This window comes from Eutrigla gurnardus (genome assembly GCF_963514095.1).
Source record: "Eutrigla gurnardus genome assembly, chromosome: 14".
NCBI classification, from domain to species: Eukaryota; Metazoa; Chordata; class Actinopteri; order Perciformes; family Triglidae; genus Eutrigla; species Eutrigla gurnardus.
In genome coordinates this window covers 21,705,909-21,727,441 of record NC_139937.1, presented here as the reverse complement: position 1 = coordinate 21,727,441, position 21,533 = coordinate 21,705,909, and the positions used below count along the sequence as shown (strand labels likewise).

At 42.7% G+C, this 21,533-nt stretch overlaps 2 protein-coding genes across 4 annotated transcripts in view; one reads left to right on the top strand and one right to left on the bottom strand.

Annotated features, from left to right (window-relative positions):
• Window positions 1-965: 965 nt before the first annotated feature.
• col28a1b (collagen, type XXVIII, alpha 1b) lies at window positions 966-17,705 on the top strand. 2 transcript variants are annotated; one of them, XM_084027892.1, is made up of 36 exons: window positions 966-1,122; window positions 1,560-1,702; window positions 1,891-1,923; window positions 3,059-3,624; window positions 4,931-4,951; window positions 5,061-5,120; window positions 5,196-5,249; window positions 5,334-5,378; window positions 5,472-5,498; window positions 5,980-6,024; window positions 6,106-6,150; window positions 7,383-7,436; window positions 8,823-8,891; window positions 8,975-9,043; window positions 9,346-9,414; window positions 9,485-9,553; window positions 9,864-9,932; window positions 10,680-10,748; window positions 11,021-11,089; window positions 11,179-11,250; window positions 11,349-11,417; window positions 11,860-11,931; window positions 12,147-12,215; window positions 12,301-12,369; window positions 12,441-12,509; window positions 12,593-12,661; window positions 13,183-13,251; window positions 13,338-13,406; window positions 13,775-13,843; window positions 14,024-14,104; window positions 14,196-14,231; window positions 14,527-14,563; window positions 14,638-15,192; window positions 15,455-15,639; window positions 16,160-16,451; window positions 17,169-17,705. In XM_084027892.1, the coding sequence occupies exons 2-36, from the start codon at window positions 1,567-1,569 to the stop codon at window positions 17,339-17,341; spliced, it is 3,624 nt and encodes a 1,207-aa protein (XP_083884018.1). In that variant the 5' UTR covers window positions 966-1,122; window positions 1,560-1,566; the 3' UTR covers window positions 17,342-17,705. The 2 variants fall into 2 exon arrangements, with proteins under 2 accessions (XP_083884018.1, XP_083884019.1); XM_084027893.1 differs by lacking the exon at window positions 1,891-1,923 and having other exon boundaries at window positions 967-1,122.
• Window positions 17,706-18,742: 1,037 nt separating this feature from the next.
• Window positions 18,743-21,533, bottom strand: part of LOC311024063 (uncharacterized protein) — an 11,275-nt gene continuing 8,484 nt past the window's right edge. The window contains exons 8-12 of one of the 2 annotated variants that reach the window (XM_084026256.1): window positions 21,283-21,428; window positions 19,965-20,089; window positions 19,764-19,890; window positions 19,108-19,241; window positions 18,743-18,954 (exon numbers count right to left, since the gene is read on the bottom strand). In XM_084026256.1, the coding sequence (XP_083882382.1) occupies window positions 18,829-18,954; window positions 19,108-19,241; window positions 19,764-19,890; window positions 19,965-20,089; window positions 21,283-21,428 (658 nt within the window). In that variant the 3' untranslated portion in view covers window positions 18,743-18,828. Of the gene's footprint in view, window positions 18,955-19,107; window positions 19,242-19,763; window positions 19,891-19,964; window positions 20,090-21,255; window positions 21,429-21,533 lie in introns of both variants that reach the window. The other variant, XM_084026255.1, reaches the window with a different exon arrangement.

Genomic DNA, 21,533 nt, shown 5'->3' with positions numbered 1-21,533 from the left:
TACAACTACTATTTCTACTATTACTACTACTACTACAACTACTGTACTATTACTACTACTACAAAAATTACTACTACTATTACAACTACTACTACAACTACCGTTCTATTACTACTACTACTATTACTACCAGAACTACTACTACTACAACTACTGTACTATGACTACTACAACAACAACTACTACTACTACTACTACTACTACTAATCCAACTACTACAACCTCTGTACTATAACTACTACTACTACTACTTCTATTACTACCACAACTACTACTACAACAACTGTAGGCCTACTATTACTACAACAACAACAACTACTACTACTACAACTACCGTTCTATTACTACTACAACTACTACTACTACTACTAATCCAACTTCTACTACAACTACTACAACTACTCCTACAACTACTCTACTATTACTATTACTACTACAACTACTACTACTATTACTACCACAACTACTCCTACAACTACTACTACTATTACTACCACAACTACTCCTACAACTACTCTACTATTACTATTACAACTACAACTACTACTACTACTACTACAAAAAGGTTCATCTCTTCATTGTGTATGAGAATCATACTACATCTGGTTTTTACATTCGTGGGCAGCAACACATAAAAATCTCATTTGGGATTTTCAAAACAGCAGAACAAACTAATCTCCATGCAAACGGCCCAAAACACACAGAAAACAACTGTATTAACCCAGTTATACTGACACAGATCCGTGAGATGAGACACAATGGACCACAACGATGCTCCTTCATGTTTCTTAAAGAGTACATTTCCTAGGGTGCTTTATTTTATATTATATGGTAGTATATAAAGTCTATTGTATTATTGCTGCAGGGAGTTATGGTGTCAGTGAGCAGCCACAGACACAACAGGGGAAAATAAAGTCCTTTGGGTCAGTCGCCCAGCACTGAACTGGACCCCCGAGCTAAAAATGTTGGAGCGGCCCCAGAGCCCCCGGCTACAAACACACAGCACAGCAGCTCACCGATGGTCCTCAGTCTGCCTCAAGCCCGGTCTGGAGGACTTCACAATGCCGCCCAAAGAGCCACAGCTGGACTACAAGCACTGACTGCAGCTCAATGACATTCTAGGTAAAACCACTTGTTTTTGTTGCATGTCTCATACCCTTAATTTGTTTACTTGTAGTGTCATGTTGCAGTTTTAATTATAACTTTAGTATGGCAACAGCTTAGATGAGTCATTAACCCTTTGTTTGTTTGCTTAATATAGATATTATTATTTAATGTGCATGAACTCTGTTATTTTGCAGATTATTTAAAAGTTTCAGCATTTTGTTTATGATGTTTGCACAGTAATGTTCTGGCTTTTCATTCACACATTTTGTCATTTTAATAAAGCACACTAGCGGTGTTATTGTAATGAATTAAGATGTTATCATTAGTGTCAGAGACTTCCCAGGTCTGTTTGTTTGGTGAGTAGGATGCATAATAGTGAATCTGACTGAAACTTCGTGCTTTGCATGTGCATTTCTTTGTCTCTTAAATTGTTTTCTCTCCAAAAAAAAAAGGTTGAAAATGTTGCCGAGGGGAAACCTGAGGGGAGGACTGGGGCTCTGCTTGCTGCTGCTGGCTCTGGTTCACGAGGCCGCGGGCCAGAGGAGGAAGTCAGGACGCAGGAACAGCTACAGGCTGCATGACGACGGAGGAAACGGTGACTCTTTTAAACAAGGTTTCCACATGTTGGTGGTGAAGCTCTGCCGCTGGATTGTTTGGGTCTAACAGACTCAACATTTGTGCAACATTTATAGCATATTTTGTTTAATGTGAGAAAACATACAGGTCATTTACAGAGTTCAAGAGATAAATGGTGATTTAAATTCAGATTCTTTTGCATTACAGTATACGATCACAACCCTCTGGTGAAAGTCAAAGGTGAATTCTTGATGTCGCTCGTTTTCTGACCAACAAAACACTGAAATGTAGTATAGTTATATATAGTTGCTTATCTAATCAACTCATCTAGTGATCGTTCCCTGCATGTTGCTCAGGAGTAGAACTGTTTAATTAATACTTAATTTGACTTCTCTGTCGAGAACCTTCTCCAGACTCTCTTCCTCTACATTGTAGTGAATCTCTCTAGTGAATCTCTCTAGTGAATTTGCCTAATGAATCCATCTTGTGAATCTCTCTAGTGAATATCTCAGGAATATCTCTAATGAATATCTCTCGTGAATCTCTCGTGAAACTCCCTGGTGAAATCTTTCAAGTGAATATCTCTATTGAATCTGTCTCTAGTGAATATCTCATGAATATCTCTAATGAATCTGTCTAGTGAATCTGTCTCTAGTGAACCTATCTAGTGAACCTCTCGTGAATATCTCAAATTAATCTGTCTCTAGTGAATATCTCGTGAATATCTCTAATGAATCTGTCTAGTGAATCTGTCTCTAGTGAACCTCTCTAGTGAACCTCTTTAGTGAATATCTCAAATTAATCTGTCTCTAGTGAATATCTCGTGAATATCTCTAATGAATCTGTCTAGTGAATCTGTCTCTAGTGAATCTCTCTAGTGAACCTGTCTCTAGTGAATCTGTCTCTAGTGAACCTCTCTAGTGAACCTGTCTCTAGTGAACCTCTCTAGTGAATCTGTCTCTAGTGAATATCTCGTGAATATTTCCATGAATCTGTCTCTAGTGAATCTCTAGTGAATATCTCGTGAGTATCTCTAATGAATCTGCCTCTAGTGAATCTCTAGTGAATATCTCGTGAGAATCTCTAATGAATCTGCCTCTAGTGAATACCTCGTGAATATCTCTAATGAATCTGTCTCTAGTGAATCTGTCTCTAGTGAACCTCTCTCGTGAAACTCTTTAGTGAATCTGTCTCTAGTGAACCTCTCTCGTGAAACTCTTTAGTGAATCTGTCTCTAGTGAACCTCTCTAGTGAACCTGTCTCTAGTGAACCTCTCTCGTGAAACTCTTTAGTGAATCTGTCTCTAGTGAACCTCTCTAGTGAACCTCTCTAGTGAACCCCTGCATTAAGCCGAGGACTCTTCCCCCCCCTGCAGGTCTGATGTGTTCCCTGGAGGTGGCGTTCATCCTGGACAGCTCGGAGAGCGCCACGATCGTGTTGTTTGAGAAGCAGAAGGACTTTGTGCTGAGCTTCAGCACCCGCCTCTCCATGCTGCAGGTGTCCGGCTGGACGCTGAAGATGCGCATGGCCGCGCTTCAGTACAGCAGCTCGGTGTCGGTGGAGCACCGGTTCTCGGCCTGGAAGGACCTGGACTCCTTTCACAGCCGGGTCAGCGCCATGACCTACATCGGCCACGGCACCTACAGCAGCTACGCCATCGCCAACGCCTCGCAGCTGCTGGTGCAGGAGACGCCGGCGGACAGCATCCGTGTGGCGGTGCTGATGACCGACGGGGTCGACCATCCCCGCAACCCGGACGTGATCGCGGCCGCCGCCGAGGCCAAAGGTCACGGCACAAAGTTCTTCGCTGTGGGTTTGTCGGACATCAGTCAGCAGAGTCAGAATAACGCCAAGCTGCGGGCCGTCGCCAGCACGCCGGCTCAGCAGTTTGTCCAGAGTCTTCTCGACCCTCAGCTGGAGGAGAAGATGCTCAGAGAGATGGTGAGTGATGACCTCACGAGGGAGAGATGACCTCACGAGGGAGAGATGACCTCCGTTAAGATGGCACCTGGGAGGACATGACAAACGATGTGTTTATTTTAATCCAAAATGCAGGAAACGATGGTAGAAAGTCATGATAGTAAACTCCCACCGACACATCAGCTTGTGGATAATAATAATAATAATAATAATACATATCTAATAATACATCGTAACAAAGTGCTTCAAACAGATTTAAAACATAAAGGGAGTCAAACTAAATGCTAAAATATGAGAACATGATGAACTTAAATCTCATAAAACATGAAAACAAAGAAAAGCAATTTGGAAAAATCCTTTTTTAAAAGTGATTTCAAATCCTAAAAGTGGAGCCAAGCTGAAGTGCCTTAAACCTGCATTCTCCCTGCTGGCCACCAGGGGTCGACTCCTCTCTGGTTGTATAGAAGTCTATGAGAAAATGGTCCTACTTCTCTCTTGATGTATTATCTCAGTAAACATTGTAAACATGAGTTTATGGTCTCCATCTCTAGTTTCAAGTCTTCTTCAATCCAGCATGATGTTCATTTAGTACATTATGGTCCATTTAGAGTCCAAGTGTTGTGGTTTTCTTGTGAAATACTGTATCGTTGTTTTAGCAACTCATTTTTTAAAAGGTCATAACTATTGCTAACATTAAGAGAACACCAGTCAAACAGTCTGGGAAGCCGGAAGATGCTTCAGGGGAGCAGCGCAATTGATCTGCAGCCTTTGATAACAACCATACTGTATCACTATCTGATTTTTCTCATCCACTGAGTTTGGTTAAAGGTGCAAAAAAACAAACTCTGTAGCTCTTTTCTTCCACACACTTGAGGAGCACGAAGGATCCACTCTTCCGGCACTGTCTGTCCTCACGGCGGGTTCACATCGCAGTCTGCACGAAGGGGATTCCCCGCCTGCTTTGCATTTTCCAAACACACACAGACAGAAATGTCAAATATCTGCAGGCCAGGACCTGAGAGAGAGAGAGAGAGAGAGAGAGAGAGAGAGAGAGAGAGAGAGAGAGAGAGAGAGAGAGAGAGAGAGAGAGAGAGAGAGAGATGGCTTGTGCTGCTTTACAGAAATGTGCTTTATTATTAATTAATTAAAGCATGTAAGAAAGGTAACAGTGTCAAGAGCAGATAATAATAATAATAATAATAATAATAATAATAATAATAATAATAATAATAATAATAATAATAATGAAAATATCTAATAAATGTGTCTTTTTCTGAGGGTGAATGAACGACCTCTAACATGTTCTTTTCTCATGTTTTGCATTCAGGGTGCCGTTGCATTAGAAGGGGTGAGTCTTTCAGTGCGTTTCAAGCATTTTCTACAATTATTGAGTATCAATGGTTGCATTAACTCTCTCTGTCTCTCTCTCTCTCTCTCTCTCTCTCTCTCTCTCTCAGTGTCCTCAGGCTCAAGTGTGTCTGTGTGAGCGAGGAGAGCAAGGCGTTCAAGGAGCACCAGTGAGTCTCATTAATAAAGCAAGTGTATAATAATTATAGGGAGTGTGTGTTTCATGGCTGTGTGACTGATTCCAGGGCAGGAAGGGAGACACCGGCTTCAGAGGGATCCCTGGTGTAAAAGGAGCGAGGGTGAGTCAGCGTCACATGACCACGCCGACGTGTCTGATGATGTCATGCAGCTCACTGTGACGCGGTTTGTTTGATTTCTAAAAGGGGGAGCCGGGATCGAACGGGCGGCCTGGAGGTGATGGTCTGGAGGTAAAAACATTACAATAAAGAAATAATTTGATCTAATAACTATAATAAAGCTTCTTATTAGATGAGATTTTAAATGTGTTTCACCGTTTACAGGGACATCCAGGTTATAAAGGAAACAAGGTGGGTGACGGTCCGCTTCATGCCTGTAGGAGCTTCTTCTTTATATGTTTTATTTATTTTTTATGTTTATAAATACATTTTTCTTCATTTTTTTTTATTTGTTTAGTTTAATTATTTTCTTGTTGTATACCGTTTTTGGTAATTACCATTATTTTGTTTAAAATATGGGTCAAATACAAAACAAAACATTTATATATGTATTTATATTTATATGTATATTTTTTGTATAATATATATATATAAAAATATACATTAAAAACATACCTTATATATATATATATATATATAAATTAATCATAGCAAACACAGAAACGTTGCATGGACGATGAACCCTTTTGCCTGCCTAAACCACATTCCCATGGTGCATCAGTGGCCCTTTCATTTAATTTAGATTTTTCCGACCAATGACGATCCTATCTGTTTATTTTTTTATGCCCTGAGAAAACAAGCGGAGGAGCTCATCTTGTGTTTGGTCTTCTAGGGGGAGCGAGGAGACTGTGGCACTCCGGGGGAAAAGGGCGACACTGTATGAGCATTACTAACTTCATCATTTCAACCAATACACTCGGTTTCTCGAATTAATTCATATTTTTTTTGTTTTTTGCAGGGACCGGAGGGGCCTCCAGGCCAGATAGGAATGAAAGGAGAAGTGGTACGGCGCAGAAACCTTCTTTTTATCAAACGTTTAAATGAGGATTTTTACGCTTTTCTCATTCTTCCCTTTCCTTTAGCTCTTCCGTAAACTGGTGACGTCACCAAGCAACAAATTAGCATCATACCTTAGTATTAATAGTCCAGCCGTTAGTTTGTATCACCCTCAAACAAAGTGAGTCACTAATCACTATTCCTCAGCAGAACAACTCCCTGTACCTGGTTATGGTGAGGGGGCGGGGCATTTCAGAAAAACACGCTAAGAGGTTGGCCAATCAGAGCAGACTTGGCTTTTTGGGAGGGAGGGGCAGAAGGTCAAACAGAGCGTTTCAGAAAGAGAGGCTGAGAAGTGCTGCTGCAGCACAGCCTGATGGGAAAATTAATCTAAGATTGTAAACATGTTGTAGGGTTTTAAAGAAGTTTGTTCATATTTATCACTCACAGCTTGATTTATGTCATATTACGTCACAAACAATATGGTGAAAATGTATGTAAGAGAGGTATGCTTCTGTAAAAACCTTAATACATTTATCCAAATAAAAGGAAGAATATTTGAATCAGGATTGTTAAATGTTCAGATTTCTGTTTTTCGGGGGAATAAGGCGAATTTAATTCAAGATAATGCATAATTTGCATATTTAAACACACATTTTCAGAAAACATGCAACACAAAAAATAAAGGTCTTAATGTTGGTGATCAACTTTAAAGGTTTGGTGGTGATATCTTCTCGTTTTTTTATCAAATTCACCTCTCCTTAGTTTACTGCCGATTGATGATTCTGACACAGACATCAGACGCTGCCTTCACTGTCCAATATGAAAAATGGAAGTGGAATTTGTCTCTTATTCTGCTCTGCACTAATGGAATGTGAATATCGGATTAGGGCTAATCCGGATGCTAATGTGGCCCTCCATGGCGGTGAATCCAGGCTTGCAGGATATTATTCTTTTGCGGGAACAGACTTTGTGCGGTGGGATTAGTTGCGTGGACCTGGCCGCCCAGCACCACTCTTCCTCCGCTGCACCACTGGCACACGGTCAGAACAACGCGTTATTTTTACGAACTCGGCCTGAGAATCGAACCACATGAAAGCAGCGAGTGTTGATTTTGGGTGATTTCAGTGTTTGGTGGGTTGGTCTTGACCTCGGGCCTCGTTTTGATGAGAGTTTTGACTCAAAATGAAGAAAAATGAATGTTGCTGTTGATATGAGATTTTGAATTTTGTTTTGCAGGGTGCGACAGGACCACCGGCAGACGTGGGACCCGAGGGCCCGGCAGGACCCAAAGTAAGGTTCCCCCAAGACCTCCAATGAAATGTGTCTTTTCTGCACTAAAAGTTTCCAGACAGTTATTCCATAAATGGAGCTTGATATTTTGTGAAAGAGGAAGCAGCTGGTGCTCTGCATTAAGTATGGAGCTAAAGCCAGCTAACTTAGCTTAGCTTAGCATAAAAACTATAAAAAAGTATATTTCCTAAAATGTTGAACTATTCCTTTAATGCTCATATCAGAAAATTTGGGGTTATTTTTCCTGTGAAAAGTGGAACTTCCACTTTCCCAGTCAACATCTGGGGCAACATAAGAGGTGACCTTTTAAATGTGAGCCCAGGGCTAATAAGATGCTGGTGCCTCCATCGCCACATCGGTCCCATAGCTTTTCCAACAAAGACGTCTTTATGCAGACGAAGTGTAATGTGATTTATAGCATCCAGGAAAAAATCCAGAGAGCAAGTTTTACAGAAGGAACAGAGGACGGCTCTTTATCTCCTAACAGCCGGAACAGGTGGAAACAAGATTCAGGCCGTTTGGCTTCACTGTGACATTTCAACAGTTTCACTATTTTAGTGAAATCTGTTTTGTGAGCATTTGAAGTGTGGCGAGAGGACAGATTACTTAATTACCCGTGGAGAAATGAATCGCCGTTAAAATCCTGACAAATATATCAAACAAATGTGAGGTTGAGATTATTCTTGGAGAATAATTTGCATGTAAATTATTGCAGGATGTAACATTACGATTATAAATTGTTACGTCAAGGTGTGAAGAGGTTGGGCTTATATGGGTATTTAGTTGAACTGTTCTTAAATAAGTGGATTCATGAGGATATATATATCGCAGGAACCTGCAGGAATCAAAACGTATTTTTATTAAATTTCAAACAAAAACTCTGGTGGCCACCAGGGGGCGACTCCTCTCTGGTTGTATAGAAGTCTATGAGAAAATGGTCCTACTTCTCTCTTGATTTATTATCTCAGTAAACATTGTAAACATGAGTTTCTCAATCTCTATTTTCAAGTCTTTTTTGCTTTAGGGGGCGGGGCTTACCTGCTGATTGACGAGTCGCTACCACGCTACCAATGCTAGTTAGCTACTAAGATGACTTTAACACTTAGTTGTAAAGCTGACCTTGAATTATGAAGCTTTATTAGCAGCGTCACACCAGAATCCACATGGATCCAGATCCAGTAAGGGTGCTGCTCAGGGTTCCACTCTGCTGCTTGTGCTCATCAGATCCACCCGTCGCTCCTTCACAGTTCAAATATGGTCACTTCCTTCATGGTGGCAAAAAACAACATCTATTGACGTTACCATGACTACGTCCGCTCCCTTTATAGCATAAGGTGCTCATTATTGAACTGACTCATGACCTCTGAACTGGTTTACCTGTCTCAGGGGGACCGAGGACCCGCCGGTGCTTCTGGACCCCCGGGGGACATCGGTATCGGATTCCCAGGAGGCAAAGTAAATATCTTATATTAACATTACCATAAAAAAAAGTTCATAATCTTCGCAAGTTGTTGACTGGTGCTGTTTGATGCTTACAGGGTGAAAAGGGCATCCAGGGAAGATCTGGTCCCACTGGTCCTGTTGGGGTAGGAGAACCAGGACTCACAGTGAGTATGATGATGTTCTCATCTTGTACTGACAATTCACGGTCTAGTGCATAATTACATATTTAAAACAGGGGGAAGCGACACTGATGAAATCTGTCCCGTTAAAATAAATAAATGTAAAGAGACCAGTTTTGTATCCCGGTCCAGGATTCCTGGGAACCAAAGTTGTTTTTTCAAACCACTGCTGCCACCTGCAGCACACAACAGGCACCACTTCGTCTCACAGCTGCTTCTTTACCGTTTTATTTATTCATTTACTGAAGCCTCCACATGTTTAATAAAAAACGTTTGTTTTATTCCAGGGTCCCCCAGGACCAGCTGGAGCTCAAGGGAACCCCGGACCGCCTGGAGAGGGGCTTCCAGGGCCGAAGGTGGGTCGAGTTTTAAACCGCCTCAGTAAAAACTGGATTGTGATGTCACACTTTCCACCCTTTGTTTCAGGGTGATCGAGGGCACGAGGGTCCCCGTGGCAACCGTGGACTCGCTGGCATCGGGGTCAAAGGTGACAGGGTGAGTTCAAGTCTGCAGACACTGAAACGTGCACGATGCTTTGAGGACTCACGAGGCACGACACAAATATTTCATATCACGATTATCATCTCAGCCAGAATAATCACGATTCACAACGTTATCCCGATAGTCGCCAAAATGTGCTTAAAATGGCACCAAAGTGTTGGTTTATGAAATGAATAGAAATTCACCACGATCAAGTGTTTTTTTAATTGTGATCCGTGATCAAATCAATGTTAGTGCTCACTCACCAGGTCACTAGTACTCGGATACAGATCCGGCGTTTTGATTACGGTTTCTCTCTTCTCAGGGAAGTCACGGACCGCCGGGGTTTCTGGGTCCACCTGGTGCTGCTGGTCTAGGACTTCAAGGAGAAAAGGTATTAATGGATGTCAGACTGTTGTTAGGTGCTGAAAATCCGGCAAACTGTACGTATTCAGATCCTTTACGTATTCAGATCCTTTACCTCAGTAAAATACTACAAGTCAAAGTGCTTCATTGAAAATGTTACTTAAATCATAAATCATATCATCATAAAAAAAATCCCATTTGATACTGATATACAGCAGTGTTTTATTACACGTACATTCATGTAAAAGCAGGACTATTTTGAACAAATGTATTATGGATCAATTTGGTGATTATTTTTTTAATTTGGTTGACAAAAAAAGCTTTAAATAGTGGGAAATGCTGTCAAAATGACCCAGAGCCAAAAACGTTTGTTTGACCTACAAATTGCACAAAATTCCTACTTAAAATAAATAAAAGGAGTAAACGGTGCAACCATGAAGTGTTTTTGCATTTATATGCAAAATTCTTAGGTTTTTAAAGGACTACTTCACCGGTGTAAACATGAGTAAGTATTAAGTAAGTGGGTCATATATGTAGTCAAAATGTAATATATGAATCCAAAAACATCATATACACTAAGAGAGATCTTTTATTTTTCATACTTTTTTTTCTGATAATACTTGCATACTTGGATTTAAGTAAAAGTACAGTGTGGTGTTTGTACTTTCACTTCAGTAAAAGGATCCGGATTCTTCTTCCACCACTTTCTGATTTAGAAAAGACCAGAAAACCAAAGTTTCAAATCACTTTGTGTGATCCGTTTTGCGTCTCACAGGGAGATCAGGGTCCAGCCGGACCTGCAGGCCCCAGAGGACCACAAGGTGTTGGAATAACGGGCCAGAAGGTGAGACCGGAGCGAGTGTGGAGGATGTTTGTCTCACAATCAGAGACTCTGATGTTGATTGTGATCGACATTCTGCTGATTCTCCGTCTGATTGCATCTAAATCGTTTTTGCATATTTTAAAATCACACAAACACAGCTGTCCTGTCACTCAAATAAACACCTGGGAGTTTAAATCAGTCGTCAATCATGTATAATCTGATATTTCACAGTTCATTTAAGGCTCCTATTTAACTTTCTGCATCCTAACTATCCGTGTGAATGTTGCGTTCAGGGGAATCAGGGCCTCCCAGGTGACCCCGGACTGCTAGGTGAGAGAGGGTTCGGAGAGCCAGGACCGAAAGTAAGTCCTCCGAACATTAACGCAACGGTCCAATGAGATCCTACAAAAATAATTTAATAATAACAATCATTTCACTTTCCTGCCCCCAGGGCGACCCGGGGTCCGAGGGGCTACCAGGTATACCAGGTGACTCAGGAGAGGATGGAGCCCCGGGACAAAAGGTAACGGTCACGAAAAACTTGTTTCTCCTTTTCATATATAAATAATATATTAATATTCTTACCAATCTGCTGCTTAATTGATCTTCAAATGACGGCAGGGTGACATCGGGTTACCGGGGTCCAGAGGATCCGACGGTGCTCCTGGCAAAGGCTCACCTGGAGGGAAGGTAACCCACATTTTACATTGTTGGATAGAAGACAGACGGCAACATCCGGTTCTGAGAAGTGAAGCTAAAACTGAAGTGCCTTAAACTGTCATTCTCTCTGCTGGCCACCAGGGGGCGACTCACTCTGGTTGTATAGAAGTCTATGAGAAAATGGTCCTACTTCTCTCTTGATTTATTATCTCAGTAAACATTGTAAACATGAACTCTAGTTTCAAGTCTTCTTCAATCCAGCATGATGTTCATTTAGTACATTATGGTCAATTTAGATAGCTACCATTTAGAGTCCACCAGACCAGAAAGCAGAGGATGCTTTAGGGGGCGGGGTTTACCTGCTGATTGACAGGTCACTACCAAGCTACCAATGCTTGTTAGCTACTAAGATGACTTTAACACTTAGCTGTAAAGTTGAAGCTTGAATACGAGCAACAGTTTTGTGTTGCAGGGAGACCGAGGGGACAGGGGGACCAGAGGACCACCAGGTGCAGTCGGTCCTGTGGGGCCGATGGGGGCGAAGGTAAGAAGATAAAAAAAAAAAACAATAATTTCATGTGAAAATATGCTAAACAAGAGGTGGAAGAGAATTTGATTTAAATATATCAATAGTGCTGCAAATAAACAAAGACTTCCCCATCAGAAAAGAAATGTTCAAAGGTAAATACAATGAAACTACAGAAGTCCCACCTGGTTCCCTTTGTCTCACATTAGTCTGACAAGTGGTTTCTTTTTCAGGGGGAACCAGGAATTATGGGGCCATCAGGTGTTACCGGACCACCAGGGAGGGGTTTAGCCGGTGCCAAGGTCCAGTAAGCCCATGTGGTGCAAACAAACACTGAATGTAACCGTCAACTGCAGCAACTAACCAACCTTTGGTTTTTAAAATCAGGGAGAACCGGGTCAACAGGGTCCAGCTGGAGTCATAGGAGAGCCAGGGATGGGTTTACCTGGACCCAAGGTGAGTCCAGGTTCAGGTTTTACTCTTCACCAATCCTCCCACGAAAAGTTCTGAGTGTTTTGTTTTCGTAGGGGGACAGAGGGTCTGCAGGGCCTCTGGGAACACCAGGACTGAAAGGTGACGGGTACCCGGGTCCCACTGTGAGTCTCAACCTACATCACTTTATCGTTTTAAACCCTACACTGTGTGATTTCTCTCTTTTTACCACACCATATTTCTAAAGGGACTTCCGGGACCGCCTGGTCTGAAGGGAGAGACCGGATCAGATGGCGTCGGTTTACCTGGAACAAAGGTCAAAGTTCACATTCTCACAGAACAGACACTGAACTGTTTCCTGTGGTCATTTGAAAACTACAAAAGAAAATGGCGATTGTATTTTAGTTGTGATGCTGTAAAGTGATGTGACAGGAAGAGAGCGGATGGCTAGGTAGCTAGCTTTTCCTTCTCTGGGGACCATTAGATCCATTTGATGTTAAGCTCATTCTCTAACCAGTGTAGCATTAAAGCATGGTGGTATTAGAGAGCTAGCTAACCAGCCAGCTGTCCATTAGTTGGATCGCTAGCTAGCCAAGCCCACCATGCTTTAATGCTACACTGCTAACAGAAAATGGGCAGAACAAAGTTGTCATTAATCAACAACAGCAACATGCTTTCCTTCTGTAGCATTAAGTTGTTAAATGTTACTCATGTAGCTTCGTAACGTTACAACTCAGACGATACTCGTTACTGTGAAACCTCAGGGCCACTTTGACCATCCTGCTACGTTGATTTGAAAGAACAACATTAATAACATAAAATCTGTTTCCTGTGCAGGGAGACAGGGGCTTGCCTGGACCCCCTGGACCTGTTGGACCAGCTGGAATTGGTCTAATCGGTCCGAAGGTAATGTGTCCCTTTTAAAATAATGGTTTGCCTGTTTAAAAAAAATATATGAATACCGTGTCCTTTACAGTTTTATTTGCCTGCAGGGTTCAGTAGGCCAAAGGGGACCAGCGGGTGCACAGGGACTACCTGGAGAGGGCATCCAAGGACAGAAGGTAACACAGGCAGCTGCCGGTGGAGTCTCTAAAAATCAGTAACTACAGTCTATTACCAGCCGTGTTAGAGCCTTTATCTTGATCGGTGAGTTCTGGGCTAAAGACACTGAAATCAGAGTAAAGAGAAATGTGCCTAGAATTACTTTGAAAAGCTAAATGTCATAAAGACCATTTTTATTTCTTTCAGTGGTCTTTGAGAAAAGCTGTAATATGTTTTTGTCCATAATCGAGCCACAGTACCAGACAGTAAAACATGTTTATTTCAGCATTCAACAACTAAAGCTGCCTAACGGCCTAATTTTGTTTTTGGACATTGGCGTCGTCCATCTTGTTCTCCTTGAGATGGACTGTGTGCTCTTTGTTTCCAGGGGGAAACAGGATTTCAGGGCATCACCGGTCCCAGAGGTCCTCATGGAGAAGGTCTGCAGGGGGACAAGGTGAGAATTTAGTCAGCAGAGGGAACCTGTATTATAAACTACAGTCAACGTGACAATGAACTGCGCTAAAATGGGGGGGGGGGGGGGGATGCATGAAACGAAAGTGAAAGATAACTCAGTAAACTGCATTCATGCTTATATGGATCTATTATTTATTACTTTGTTTGTTTCCTCTTGCAGGGGGAGCGAGGCTTCAGAGGTGAAAAGGGCAAAAGGGGGGACAGAGGGGAACCTGGAGGGACCGGAGCAACCGGACCTTTGGTACTGGATTTGGTTTTTTTAGAGCCATTTAAGACCTGGCAAGGAAATCTCTTAATACCTGAACCACTAACAAATGACATTCAAATCACAGGGCAGGACAGGACAGAAGGGCGACCCGGGATTCACAGTGAGTACAAACCATCACTCATTACACTGGAAATCATGTCAGAAGGTAGCAAATGTTCAGTTCTGACTGTTCATGGGCGTCACCACCATATATTGACCTTTTAAAAAAAAGTTGTTTGGACCCCCCCAGATTTGCCATTAGGTTAGGGTTGGGGTTATGGTTCAGGTAAGGGTTAGGTTTAGGATTGGAGTTAGTGTATAAGAGACTCTTCCAACTGATTTGGATTAAACCGCCATCGAGTTAAAGCTGAAAGCTCCAACATTACCCTGATATTTACCGTTTCTGTCTTTCGCAGAGGGAAGAAATCATCAAAATAGTGCGATCTATATGCAGTAAGTAATCAAGACTCCCACATTTGGAATGATTTACATTTACGTATCAATAACCCGTCTCTGGGTTTCATCAGGCTGCGGAGTCACCTGCCGCCAAGCGCCCTTGGAGCTGGTCTTTGTGATCGACAGCTCGGAGAGCGTCGGCCCAGACAACTTCAACGTCATCAAAGACTTTGTGAATGCGCTGATCGACCGGGCGTCGGTCAGCCGGGACACCACCCGGGTGGGGGTCGTCCTCTACAGCCACATCAACACGGTGGTGGTCGCCCTCGGGCAGGAGGCCACCCGCGACGAGATCAAGTCCGCGGTCCGCTCCATGACCTACCTAGGTGAGGGCACGTTCACGGGCAGCGCCATCCACCGCGCCAACCAGGTGTTCAAGGCGGCGCGGCCGGGCGTGAAGAAGATGGCCGTCATCATCACGGACGGGCAAGCCGACAAGAGGGACGCTGTCGGCCTGGAGAGCGCAGCGTCGGAAGCTCAGCGAAGCGGTGTGGAGACGTTCGTCATCGGCGTGGTCAACGATAGCGACCCACAGTACGTTGAGTTCAGGAAGGAGCTCGGTGTCATGGCGACGGACCCCGACGACGACCACGTGTTCCTGATCGACGACTTCAAAACACTGCCTGGTGAGCCGCCCTCGGGATCCGCCAAAGAGAATAAAAGAAAACTAAAATGATTAAAGTTCAAAACTACAAAAGTCAAGAATCAAACAAAACAAATTTAATATTATTATTATTATTATTAAAAGCTGTACCTGTAAGCCCATGGATGAAAAAGAAAAATCAATCTTCTAGACCATCTACTACCCGGGTGCTCATGAGCAAACTGTGACTGTCCTGAAGTCACACGGGTATAAAACTGTATATTTTTGTCTTCTTGGTGTTGCAGCTCTGGAGAGAAAACTGCTGAGTCGTGTCTGCGAGGACGGAGAAAGACGTTTGTTCAGCTCCGTGCCGAGCTCCGGAAAGCCTCCGGGGACCCCCGAGGTCTCCAGTAACGCCCGAGAACCCCCATACAGGACGGATACCGACACCCCCACCTTCACCGGAGACTTCAGGAGGGTTCAGGCCGTGGTGAGGAGTCAAATCAGTTCAGTCGGTCTGTTGGTCGGTCCACCAAAAGCTGGTTAGATTGCCACTAAACTTTGATCATACATTCATGGTGCTCAGAGGATAAACCCTAATGACTTTAGTGATCCCCTGGCACCAAAAACTGGTCAAAATCTTTATTTATCCAATGAAATATCTCAACATCTAATAAATGGATTGGCACAACAAAAGTGCAGATATTCATTGTTCCCAGAGGATGAATCCTCATGACGTTCGTGATCTCCTGACTTTTCCTCTGGTGCCAAAATACGGCCCAAATCTTTATTTATATATCCGATTAATATAGCTCAACATCTAAATACATAGATCAGCATGATTGGTGCAGAGATTCATTGTTCCCAGAGGATGAAGCTTTTCCTTTGGTGCCTGTGTGCTGGTAAAGTTCGTAGTTTTTCGACCCCATGTCGTCAGGTGTGACGTTTGTGCCGTCTTACCCGGATAAATAAAGTTGCAGCAGATTGAAACGCCCTCTGCTCGGTTTCAGCCCGGCCCTCCGGCATCAAACCCCGACAGAGACCCCGTCACGCTGCAGAGACCCGAGACCGACGACAGGACCTCCTCGGACCCTCAGAGGTTCCCGTTCTTCGACAGGGAACCCTTCAGACCCGTCACCGAGCTCCTGCGGCAGTTTGATGTGAAGGACCCCAACCGCCACGTGGTGATGACGGGCGCCATGGGGCCGGCGGGTCCCACCCTGAAGCCGGTGGAGGAGACGCCACCGCCGCCGCCGTTGCCTCCGACTCCTCCACCGCTGCCTTCTGAAACCTATGACACAGGTAACTGCTGAAGGACTGAAATGATTGGTTAAAACGTTCAAAATCAATTAAGGAAAAAGAAACAGACACAAAATGTTGAGACAATGAGTTCAAAGCCTCGAACTGAATCTGCCTATAAACTACCAATGCTTAGTTAAGTATAAATCCCAAAATCCATCCAACAAGAGTTCAATAAGTTTACAGGAATTCAGGAATGAGATATAATGTAGACAACAACAGTCACATAATTTAAGGACATAAACACAAATGTAACAACATCATTGTCTTTGTTTTCTGATTTTTAACGTGAATCTGAAATGTACAAGCTGAATTATCTGAATACGATTATTATTCTACAGCTTTTGCAGCAGGACTTCGATCAGCCACTGCCGGATGTTTTAGCCTGGTCCCCAGAGGATCATGATTTTTGTTGATCGTGACTGTGACGTTAAAATAAGCTTTTTTTGAGTGAAATATGTCAACAACTATCAGATTGATTGCCATGAAATTTGGGACACACATTCATGTTCCCCTGAGGATGAACTGTAATAATGTTGGTCATCCCTCAACTTTTCCTGTAGCATCATGATTAAAATGTTTGTCTAATACATCAACCTTAGCTATACTTTGTATTTAATACTAATCATCAAACGTTGGCTAACATGCTAACCTAGCATGGCTATAGACATTGTAGCTCTTTGTAAAACCGGACGCTCGTTGTTTTCTTGTGGTCTCCAGAGGAGCGATGCGGCCTCACGCTGGATCCAGGACCGTGCCGGGACTACGTGGTAAAGTGGTACTATGACCCCACGGCCAACTCCTGCGCTCAGTTCTGGTTCGGAGGTTGTCAAGGAAACGGCAACCAGTTTGAGAGCGAGAAGAGCTGCAGGGAAACCTGTTTCAAGGTCTGAGGCGCTCGTGGACCCGCAGTCATAAAGACGTTGCCACGACGATCACTTCAACGTCTGCTACTTCCTGTTTAACTTGTAGCTACTTCAATGGATACGGAAAAGAAACAAATGTTGTAAAACAGACATCGTTAAACCAGTTTTTAAATTCTCTCACTAAGCTAACTGCTTTTAAATGTGTTTTTTCCTGTTGGCCAGATGGGTTTCTGTTCATTGTGAAGGTTAAAGCTAATTATACATGTGATGCAACAGTTAAAAAAAAAAAACTTTTTAACCACTAACCTTTCTATTCAGAAAAAGTAACCCTCTCTATGTATGATGCAATGATGTATTTTTACTAAATGTTTTTTAATATTTTTGAAATGTCATTAAAAGGAAAAATCAAATCAAATGAACTTAAATTTCTTGTGCTGGAGGTAGAAAGCTATCGAATGCTAAATTAACGTCATGTTAGGTAATTCATTACCTATAATAATACCCATCATTTTCATGCAAAAGAGTATAGAATGAAGCAAAAACAAAAAAAAGTCCTCTAAATATATAGTATATGTCGGTATATAATGGTATAAAACATATGCCCGGGGTGGGTTGTCCACCTTAAATGCCAGGCCACCTTAACTCTGCACCGCTACACTCACAGCTATAACTGAAACACTGCGACGACCTCTGGTGGCATCTGTGTGTCACTACAACACATTGCATCAATACAGGATCACAGAAAGAGCAGCGCCTGGATTTCTAAATATTATAGATTATATATATTATAATATTATATTTCTAAAAAACGTAAAAACCTCCCGAACTTCCTCTTGCGATGAAATCACACCAGCTGGGATGGGTTTGGGGGGAAATGGCACCTTTCCCACTTCCTAACACCCTACTTCCAGCACCGATCTTCAAACTCAGCCTTTATTTTGAACTCAACTACACACCTGGAACGTTTTGTGACTCAAAAAGGTGAAAACCTGCTACGTCACGGCTGCTAACAAAGAGCTGCTATTGTGGAAACAGCAGATTGACAGTCGGCCCATCCTCACTAATCGGTCGTCTAATAAAAGAAAAGAACAAAACGCCAGCGAGAAGACGATATTCTGCTGCTGAAGTTGACAGGAATCACATCCCATGAGGAGCAGAAAGAGGAAGATGACTCCCCGAGGAGCACTTTGTTCTCTTCAAGCTTTCAAGTCGGACTCGATTACATGTAATTAGTGAGAAGAGGCCGCTGCACTCGGAACAATGGCTCTTCAGCTCATTTAGCTGCCTCTTCTTGTTGACTTCAGGGAAACGTCTTGAGGAAAAAATGCAAATGAAAGGTCGTGCGACCGTTTTTATCTTTTACAAGCTGAACTGTCGACGTCCGAGTACACGGAACGGCAGCACGAGTAACGGAAACAGTGGAAGCTGTAGGAAAAATAGAGATTTAATCTTTGACTTCGATTGTACATTCACAGCAACAGATTAATTTACATCACAAGTCTGATAGGGCGGCATCATTTGTAGAAGACAAGGAAAGAAGACATGATGATGTATCCGGGGTCCCGGGACGGATTGGGGTCTTTCCCTTCAAACAAGCCGAAGTAGACGACGGAGTTGGACTCCAACGCCGTCGCGTTCAGCTGGAAGACAGAAACGACTCGTTTATCTACTTTGTGGGTTTTACTTTTTTGCTTTCATATCGATACAACCAGTTTAAGAATACATTTTTTAACAAGAGTCTCTCTAACTTTTGGTGCTTGACTTAAATAAGGGCCATTTAAGTGGTGGTCTACCTGTCTGGTGACATCGGTCCTCCAGGGGTCCACCTGTAGTCCGTCGCACCAGCCTCCTCGGCCGTACAGCCACGTGCCGTGCTCGTTGGGTACGGCGCCCTCTTTCACCCGCAGAGTGCAGCCCAGAGCACTTCCTGTTGGTTTCACCACCGTCAACACAGAAAGGAGTGAAAACACGACAAATCGGTGCAAGAAATAAGCCTTCAATCAGCAGCTCGATGCCCTCGGGGCCAATTCATCAATTAGCCGATCAAGAGAGGATTCATTGACAAGAAATTTACTCTTAGATGCTTAAAAATGTTTCCCAAACGTGAGGATTTCTTTGATTTCATTGTGAAGGAAATATCTTTGGGTTTTTGGATGATGGTCGGACAAAAGATATGAAGACGTCAACATAAAAACAACATAGAAAATACGTTTTACTGTCATTTTCATTTGTGTCAAATATACAGTTCATGTATGTGAAGGTGGTGATTGATAACGTGGGATGTGTGCCTTCGAAAAAATAAAACTTTATAATAAAAAATCAATCATTTAACTTTTTATTTTCCTGAACATTTTCCTTGAAGTGACAAAACTAAGAAAACATCTACATTGAACATCTAAAGTGCTGATGAAGTTGGTGTCATGTTGGACGTTCCTTCAGCGTTTCTCACCTGCAGAATCGAACGCCAGCGTGTTGTTGAAGACGCCGTTGATCAGGAAGTGGTGCGAGGTGACGCAGAACTCTCCACAGCGGTTGTCGTCGTAGCCGTGAGCCGTGATGACGGCGTAGAGCTCCACCTGAGGAGAGACGCACAGCTGCTGACTGACGCCACTTCCTGTGAGGGATCGGCGATCGGCGGCGGAGCCGTTACCTTCTTGGTCGCCGGCGGGACGAAGACTTTGGTCGGCTGGAACCGCTTGTTGTAGTTTTTGTCGAAGGTTCCCCCGCTGTACAGAGGCATCACTCTGAAGGGGCGGAGCTTCTCCTCACCGCAACCTGCAACACCAGGAACATGTCTGCGTAGTTATTACTTTACAAAATAAGAGCGCAGGAAGAAGAAAATGCTGTGCATGAAAAAAACTGAAATATTTTTGGAGAAATATTTTTTTTAATGTTTTTTAAAAATGTATCAGCCTCCAAAACTACTTAAAAGTACATAAAGTAAAAAGATACTCTCATATATATATATATAATAGTTTTAGCAGCTGGTGGAGGTCGAGCTTCTTATTTATGCTGCCTGGGAGATTGTGAGTCTTATCTTTGTCCATAATAATACATCATAATTCATAAATGTATCATATTTTATGTTATTGATCTGAATCTGCAAAGTAACCAGTAACTAATCTTGTCAAAAAACGTTCCAGAATTATATTATTTTCTGTTGTGATTTTTGGAGTAAACGAATCCGTAAATAAGGAAATTTAGATTTTTGTGTGAACCATGAAAACAATCAGGTGCTGTAATGCATACAGCATAAATGTCTTAATAAAAATAATCCTGAGAATCATTAGATCTAACACACTGGTGTCCGGTCTCTAAGCCCGACAGAGTTTATTCCCAAACATCCTCTGCGTCACAATCACACAAAATCTATTCTTCATTTTTTTTTTTTTAAAAAGGAAGCTGAGTCAAAGGATTTCCAGGAACTAAAAGCTCCATCTTTGCTGTGAGAGTCATTTTCTCCAGATATCTTCCAGTAACTATTTACAGACGGTTCCTTCCTGCAGAGAGATTCCAGCTCTCAGCTTTAAAAAAAAATAAAAAAATCCTGACAGAAAATGTTTCTGGGTTCACGTTATTTCAGTCGCAGCTCAGATCAGATCCGAGCATCGAGAAACATCACAGCTGCCGTTCGCTGCTACAACCATCATGTGATGCTCATAGTTTTTATCTCCACGTTGAAGGAGCTTATCTTTCTGCAGAAAGGATGAATCATCTTTTTGTTGAATTATTGAACTGAATAGTTTGATTCATGCATTAAAAATGTATTGGATTTTTCAAATAACATTTAGCCTATTAATGTTCTAATAATAATAATAATAATAAATGTATAGATTAATAGGAAAACAATACAAATATGACATTGACAAAAGTATCAGCTATTGTCGCTCTGACTGTCGTCGATCCCCAGATTCCACCCTACTGTTTAAATAAAGTTTTACTTTGACTCCCCGCCGGACAGCTGCCACCCGTGCGGTTGCCGACGCTGAACCTCAGGTTGAGGGAGACGATCCACGGCATCGCCCACGGGACCGTCTTCATGCTGAGGGTGCATCTGTTGCTGTCCAGCAGGGGGATCAGGGGCGACACGTCCGTCAGCCAGCGGCCGGTCCCTCTGCCCAAATCACACAAAACAGACGTATGCATCTCCGATTTCCACATATGAAGTATTTATTCAAGAAAACCTGCGTGTAATGGATATGAATACTCATAATTGTGA